This window comes from Otolemur garnettii, unplaced genomic scaffold (genome assembly GCF_000181295.1).
Source record: "Otolemur garnettii isolate 467f Iridium unplaced genomic scaffold, OtoGar3 scaffold00152, whole genome shotgun sequence".
Lineage (NCBI taxonomy): Eukaryota > Metazoa > Chordata > Mammalia > Primates > Galagidae > Otolemur > Otolemur garnettii.
In genome coordinates this window covers 3,009,257-3,016,645 of record NW_003852547.1, presented here as the reverse complement: position 1 = coordinate 3,016,645, position 7,389 = coordinate 3,009,257, and the positions used below count along the sequence as shown (strand labels likewise).

The following is a 7,389-nucleotide window of genomic DNA, read 5'->3' as shown; positions in this document are numbered from 1 at the left end:
TGTTTGGCGGGTCCGGGCTGGGGATTCGAACCCGCCACCTTAGGTGTACGTGGCTGGCGCCTTAGCCGGTTGAGCTATAGGCGCTGAGCCTATTTTTCAATCTTTGTAGAGCAAAAGGGCTGGGATTCTGAGCCTAGTGATAGGGAAAACTCTTTGGTGGAAGTTTTGATTTATTCAGTGGGTATTTATTGAGTACCTACTAGATGCCAATCACTGTACTATGCTGGGCCTATAGAAAGTAAACGAACACCAAAAGAATCTGTCCTCATGGAGCTTATACATAAGTAATGTGTCGATGATAAATGCCATGGAGAAAAATAAAGCAACACAGATAGGGAGGGAGAGGGGGTTAAAATTTGAAATAGAGTGGTCAGGGAAGGCCTCACTGCAGAGACTTTTGAATGGAGACCTGAAAGCAGAGGGAAGCAGTTATACTGATACCTGGGAGGAGGACCATAAAGGCTTTGAGGAAGGGGTATGTTCGGCATGTTCATAGGACAGCAAGGAGGCTAGAGTGGTTGGACCAGAGAGCTATGGGGGGAGGTAGAAAAAGTCAGCTCTAAAAGGTCTTGTAAGCTTCAGTGAGGACTTTGGCTCTGAGTCTAAGCACAATGTGGGAGTGATAGGCAGCAGAGAAACTGAGGAGGAAGCTATCACATAGTCATTTATTCAGCAGTGATAACTTTGTACAATAGATGTTGTTCCTTTACAAAAAAAGTATTTTTTTCACCCTCAAATTATTGTTAATTATTGTAATTCATATTAACAGTTAATATTAACAATTAAGATTCTTCACACCTTTCCCATACATAAAAATAATAGTTACACTTATTCAGTGTTTACTTTGAATTAATTAAAGGATTAATTCATTTAATCCTCGGGATGGATAGTCCTGGGAAGTAAGCACATTACTAACCCCACTTATAGAAGAGGAAACTGAGACCCAGAGAAGTTAAGTTTTTTACCTCAGGTTATTCCATGTATACAGCACAGAAATGGATTGGATTGCCCATGTTGTTTCATGATGCCACAGGCTATCACAGATGTGATAATACATTGAGACTCATCAATATTTTCTGTTACCCTCTTTCTTTCTTTTTTTTTTTTTTTAGACAGAGTCTCACTTTTTTGCCCTCGGTAAAGTGCAGTGGAGTCGCTCCAGCAACCTCCAACTCCTGGGCTTAGGTGATTCTCCTGCCTCAGCCTCCCAAGTAGCTGGGACTACAGGTGCCCACCACAACACTCAGCTATTTTTTGTTGCAGTTTGGCTGGGGCTGGGTTTGAACCCGCCACCCTTGGTATATGGTGCTGGCGCCCTACTCATTGAACCACAGGTGCCTCCCTGTTACCCTCTTTCCTTCCTTTTCTACTATTTGGTTTATCTTTCAACTTTTTAAACATATTTCTCCTTTGCAAAAATGGAGCATGTAGTAAACACTGTCTTCTGTTTTGCCTGTTTTCTTTAATGTATACATATACTCTATCAGTGTATAAAGATTTTCCTTGTTCCTTTTTGTCTCCTTCATTTTTAACAATGCATAGTCTTTTATTACGTGTATGTGTCATACTTCTTTCAGCAGTCTGCCTATTTGAGAGCATTTGAGTTGCTTCTGGTGTTTTTCTATCACACAGCTATCAGTAGTGCTTTAAGTGATACCCTTTTGCATTAATCATTTCATAATTTTGCCAGTATGACTTTGATAGATGCCTAAAAGTCCCTCTTTCTCTCTCTCTCTCACTTTCTTCTTTTTTCTTTTTTTTTTTTTGAGACAGAGCCTCAAATGTCGCCCTGGGTAGAGTGCCCCGTGGCGTCACAGCTCATAGCAACCTCCAACTCCTGGGCTCAAGTAATTCTCCTGCCTCTGCCTCCCAAGTAGCTGGGACTACAGGCACCTGCCACAACGCCTGGCTATTTTTTGGTTGCAGCTGTCGTTGTTTGGCGGGCCCTGGCTGGATTCAAACCTTCCAGGTCAGGTGTATGTGGTTGGTGCCTTAGCTGCTTAAGCCACAGGTGCCAAGCCTCTCTCTCTTTTTTTTTTTTTGAGACAAAGTCTCACTCCGTTACCCTGGGTAGAGTGCGATGACATCATAGCTCACAGCAACCTCAAACTCTTGGGCTCAAGCAATCCTCTTGCCTCAGCCTCCGGAGTAGCCAGGACTATAGGTGCCTGCCACCATGCCTGGCTAGTTTTTCTGTTTTTAGTAGAGACAAAGTTTCCTCTTGCTCAGGCTGGCCTCAAACTCCTGAGCTCAAGAGATCCACCCAGAGTGCTGGGATTACAGGTGTGAGTCACTTCACCCAACCTCCATTGTATTCCAGAGAATGGCTGAAACAGTATTCATGCAGGCCTATGTGCAGGAGTCTGCAACTGGTGTTCCCCAGAACTATGTTTTAGAAAGCTTGCTCTAGTGCCCAGTCCTGAATATAGCCCAGATTGAGAAACAGAGGCAACAGAGACTATCAAGGCAAAAGAGACTGCATAATACATAAGCTAGAGACAGACCCTAGAGGGAGAGGGACTCTGAAAGCACAGTCTGGGATGAAGGGTTGAGCCCTTTGTGGGTGTTAGGGCCACCTATGTGGGCTCTGAGCTTGATCCATCCACTCTTTTCCAGGGAGCACCTGATGGCAGCCATGGCAAGCAGCAGTGGGGACAGCGTCACCCGCCGGAGTGTGGCATCACAGTTTTTCACTCAAGAGGAGGGGCCAGGCATTGATGGTATGACCACTTCAGAGAGGGTGAGTGTGGTCAGAAGAGTATGGAATGGTGGGGGGGACGTATCCATAGCCCCTGTCTTTGGATAATTCATCCCAATGTGGCAGAGCCCTGGGAGTGCCTAGGGAGCTGGACTGGGCTGACAGAGCTGGCACTATCACTTGCTTCTCTCCTTCCTTACAGGTGGTGGATCTCTTGAACCAGGCAGCACTCATTACCAATGACTCAAAGATCACAGTGCTTAAACAGGTGATCAGGGCATGGGGGTGGGCATGGGCTAAACAGGACAAGGGGTGGCAAATGGGAGCCTGAGAAAGAAGAGATTGGTAATAACAGAAGTGTCCTCATTTAAGCACTTAGTATGTGGCCACCATGGTACTGTACAGGCATGCCCTCATCTAATTCTCATAACAGCGGCACGAGGCAGGATGAGTTATACCCTATTTTATACAGAAAGAAGCAGACCCTCAGCGCTTAAATAATTAGTCCAAGGTCATTTTGCTAGGAGCTGGCTGAACCAGAACTTGGATCCTAGATTCTGACTCCAAGTCCTATGCTTTTCATCATTGTCTTTCCTCTCTGCCAGGGTCCAGTCCAGTGGGGAAGACATGACTGTTGCTAGACAGTGGTGACTCATGATGGGCAGGGCTGGAATGGAGAAGTCTAGGAGGCTTTGGAAGGTCAGAGAGAGCTCCTGACCAGGACTAGGGCCGGGAAGTTAGGGGAGGACTTTCTGGAAGTGGTAATGTTTGAGTCAAGCCCTAGAGATAAAAAGAGAAAGGCATACTGAAGGGGACAGAGAGACCATCTCAACCATAGTGCACAAAAGTATGTGCAAAGGCAGAAGAAGACACGGGGAACTTGGTGGCTGGGCAGAACAGGAGGCAGCTAGGGTTCAAAAATTGTGAGATCTGGGCGGCACCTGTGGCTCAAAAGGGTAGGGCGCTGGTCCCATATGCCAGAGGTGGCAGGTTCAAACCCAGCCACGGCCAAAAACTGCAAAAAAGATAAATACAAATAAAAGATAAAGATTCAAAAAAAAAAATTGTGAGATCAGGTTACTATTTGGCAACCCCAGTTCTGTTAGCCAGCTCTTCAATAGAATGGGTGCTAATGATGCCTCCATGGGGTGCTTGTGAGGACCACTCAACAACAGCAGCTTGAGTTATAGGAGTCAGATCATGTGCCAGCTCTGGGCTTTTAGGAGTATGTCCAGAGGAAGGTCTTTTTCCAAAGAGCCTGGCAGGTACAGGGCCTCAGGAAACTCATTCTCACTGTCATAAGATGCTTGTTCAATCATGCCAGTGTGAAATGGGAGGAAGATGCAGATTAAGAGTGGGGAGAATTGATAGGCAAGTGAAGGGAGGACAAGCTTTGGGATGGTAGGAGGCCTGGGGCATTGTCCTTTATTTTTAGCCTCCTCATGTATCCTGTCTTCACTATCTACCAGGACCTGTGCCTGGTAGCATCTCATTGATACCTCCCAGCAGCCCTGTGAGTTGATGTTTAAGATTCTCATTTTATAGAAGAGCAAAGTGAAGTTCAAAAACCATGCCCAGGACTCTTGCTAGAGATCAGCATTAAAATGATCTTCTGCCTGGTCCCATGCTATTTTCCCCTCTACTCTCTTGTCTGCACTGATTGGACCCTGATTTTGTATGTATTCCATTCCTTCTTCTCACCCCAATCTCCTTCCAGGTCCAGGAGCTGATCATCAACAAAGACCCCACACTACTGGACAACTTCCTGGATGTGAGTAACAGAAAGGAAAAGAGTCTAAGTATAGGGGGAAAGGGTGGATCCTGGCATAGTCTTGACCAGCTTTCTCTTTGACATTGGCAGGAGATCATCGCTTTCCAAGCAGACAAGTCAATTGAAGTGCGAAAATTTGTCATCGGCTTCATTGAGGAAGCATGGTATGGGGAGGCACAGGAGCCCTGGGAATAGCCCCAGTAAAATCAGCCTCTTTAGCTCCTGGCCTGGAGACTGTCCTGAGAGTCCTGCCTTCTGTTTCCTAGACCCATTCTTTATCCTGTGCACACTGATTCCCCAGAAAATGCTTAACAAGATTGAAACCCTAGGTTTATCTGTGATTACCGTGCTTCCATACTTTGTATCTGCATCCTCAGTGAGGACCGTTGGGTTTACTTTCAGGATACATACACCGTATGACATTTTATTCATTCAGAGACAGGGTATCACTCTTGTCACTCAGGCTGCAGTGCAGTGGTATGATAACCTTGAACTCCTGGGGCTCAAGTGATCCTCCCTCCTCAGGCTCCTGAATAGCTAGGACTATTAGACACCACAAGTCCTAGATAATTCTTTAATTTTTTTTTTTTTTTGAGACAGCCTCTCAAGCTGTCACCCTAGGTTGTGTGCTGTGGCATCATAGCTCTTAGTAACCTCCAACTCTTGGGCTCAAGCAATCCTTTTGCCTCAGTTTTTTCTATTTTTAGTAGAGACGGGATCTCGCTTTTTGCTTAGGCTGGTTGTGAACTCATGAGCACAAGCAATCTACCTGCCTCAGCCACCCAGAATGCTAGGATTACAGGCATGAGCCACCATGCCCAGCCTCTTTAAATTTTTTGTAGAAATGCTATTTCTCTGTTTTGACCTCCCAATGTACTGGGATTACAAGGGTGACTGTTTTTCAACCACTTCCTCTGCCAATCTGTTGGGTCCAAGCCACCATTCCCTCTTGGCCTGGATGAGGTCTCTAGGCTTTTTCTCTGCTTCCTTTACTTTCACTCTTTTTAAATTGAAGTGAGGCCGGGTGAGGTGGCTCAAGCCTATAATCCTAGCATAGGCAATTGGATTGCCTGAGCTCACAGGATTGAGACCAGCCTGAGCCAGAGCAAGACCTCATCTCTAAAAATAGTCAAGCATTGTGGTAGACACCTGTAGTCCCAGCTACTTGTGAGGCTGAGGCAAAAGAATTGCTTGAGTCCAAGAGTTTGAGGTTGCTGTGAGCTGTGACGCCATGGCACTCTACTGAGGGTGACGTGAGACTCTATCTCAAGAAAATAAAATAATAATAATAAATTGAAGTGAAATTCATAATAAAAAATTAGCTTTTTTTTTTTTTTTTTTGGTGAGACAGAATCTCACTTTGTCACCCTCAGTGGAATGCCATGGCATCATAGCTCACAGCAAACTCAAACTTTTTTTTTTTTTTTAATGATACAGTTTCACTGTTTCACCCTCGGTAGAGTGCTATGGCGTCATAGCTCACAGCAACCTCAAACTCTTGGGCGTAAGCGATTCTCTCGCCTCAACCTCCCAAGTAGATGGGACTACAGGTGCCTGCCACAGTGGCTGGCTATTTGGGTGTAGTTGTCATTGTTATTTAGCAGGCCTGGGCCAGGTTCGAACCCACCACTCTGGGTGTATGTGGCCAACACCCTACCGACTGAGCTACGCGCTCTCCCAACCTCAAACTCTTGGGCTTAGGTGGCACCTGTAGCTCAAGCAGCTAAGGTACCAGCCACATACGCCAGAGCTGGCAGGTTCAAATCCAGCCCAGGCCTGCCAAACAGTGACAACTACAGTGAAAAAATAGCCGGGTGTTGTGGTGGGCACCTGTAGTTCCAGCTACTTGGGAGGTTGAGGCAAGAGAATCACTTAAACCCAGGAGTTTGAGGTTGCTGTGAGTTGTGATGCCATGGCACTCTACCCAGGGTGATAGCTTGAGGCTCTGTCTCAAAAAAAAAAAAAAAAGAAAAAAGAAAAAAAACTCTTGGGCTTAAGCTGGGCCTCAGCCTCCCAAGTAGCTGGTACTATAGGCACCCACCACAATGCTCAGTTAGCTCAGGTATCCATGTATCTTGGCCTCCCAGAGTGCAAGTATGAGCTAATATACCTGGCCAAAAATTAGCTATTTTAAAATGAACAATTTAGTGGCATTGAGCATATATATCATCTAGTTCCAGAGCATTTTTCTACCCTAAAGAGGAATTGCCATACTGATCTCCCACTTTTGCTCTTGCACACACACACAGGGAGGGATCCCGCTAAAATGTGAACAGGATCTCACACTCCCCTGCCCTCAGACCCACACTGGCCCACCCTTTCACTTAGTTGAAAACCAAACTTCTCACGTGGCTTCATCTTGCTCCTAGCTCTGTCTCCTCTGTTCCTCAGAAAACACACTTATACCCACAGCCTGTCAGGGTACTGTGCTGGTAGGGATCTTCATCCCAAGGGAGCCACCTGGCTGGTTCCTTCACTTCCCTCAGGTCTCTTCCTTAAAATGCCCTTCCTTCCTGCCTACTCCTTTATGGCCCCCACATCTCTGGCACCAATCTGTACTTTTCTTTTTCTTTTTTCTTTTTTTAAACTAACTTTACTTCTTTTTTATTTTTTTGTTGTTGCAGTTTGGCTGGGGCTGGGTTTGAACTCACCACCCTCAGTATATGGGGCTCACACCCTACTCACATCCACAGGCACCACCCTGCACTTTTCTTCATAATATTTATCATTGATTGAAATTACCTTGATGATTCTCTTTCTCCAAAAAATGTTGGCTCTGTGAGGACAGGGCTTGACTTTTGTGTCTTTTTATTTTTTTTTTATTTTTGAGACAGTCTCAAGCTGTCGCCTTGGGTAGAGTGCTGTAGCATCACAGCTCACAGCAACCTCAAACTCTTGGGCTCAAGCGATTCTCTTGCCT

At 45.7% G+C, this 7,389-nt stretch overlaps 1 protein-coding gene across 3 annotated transcripts in view; it reads left to right on the top strand.

Annotated features, from left to right (window-relative positions):
* Positions 1 to 7,389, top strand: part of SYMPK (symplekin) — a 47,077-nt gene that overhangs the window by 2,709 nt on the left and 36,979 nt on the right. Inside the window, exons 2-5 of one of the 3 annotated variants that reach the window (XM_003799526.3) lie at positions 2,617 to 2,740; positions 2,901 to 2,966; positions 4,416 to 4,469; positions 4,560 to 4,633. In XM_003799526.3, the coding sequence (XP_003799574.2) occupies positions 2,627 to 2,740; positions 2,901 to 2,966; positions 4,416 to 4,469; positions 4,560 to 4,633 (308 nt within the window). In that variant the 5' untranslated portion in view covers positions 2,617 to 2,626. Of the gene's footprint in view, positions 1 to 2,615; positions 2,741 to 2,900; positions 2,967 to 4,415; positions 4,470 to 4,559; positions 4,634 to 7,389 lie in introns of those variants that run through there. The other 2 variants (XM_023518964.1, XM_012811222.2) reach the window with 2 other exon arrangements.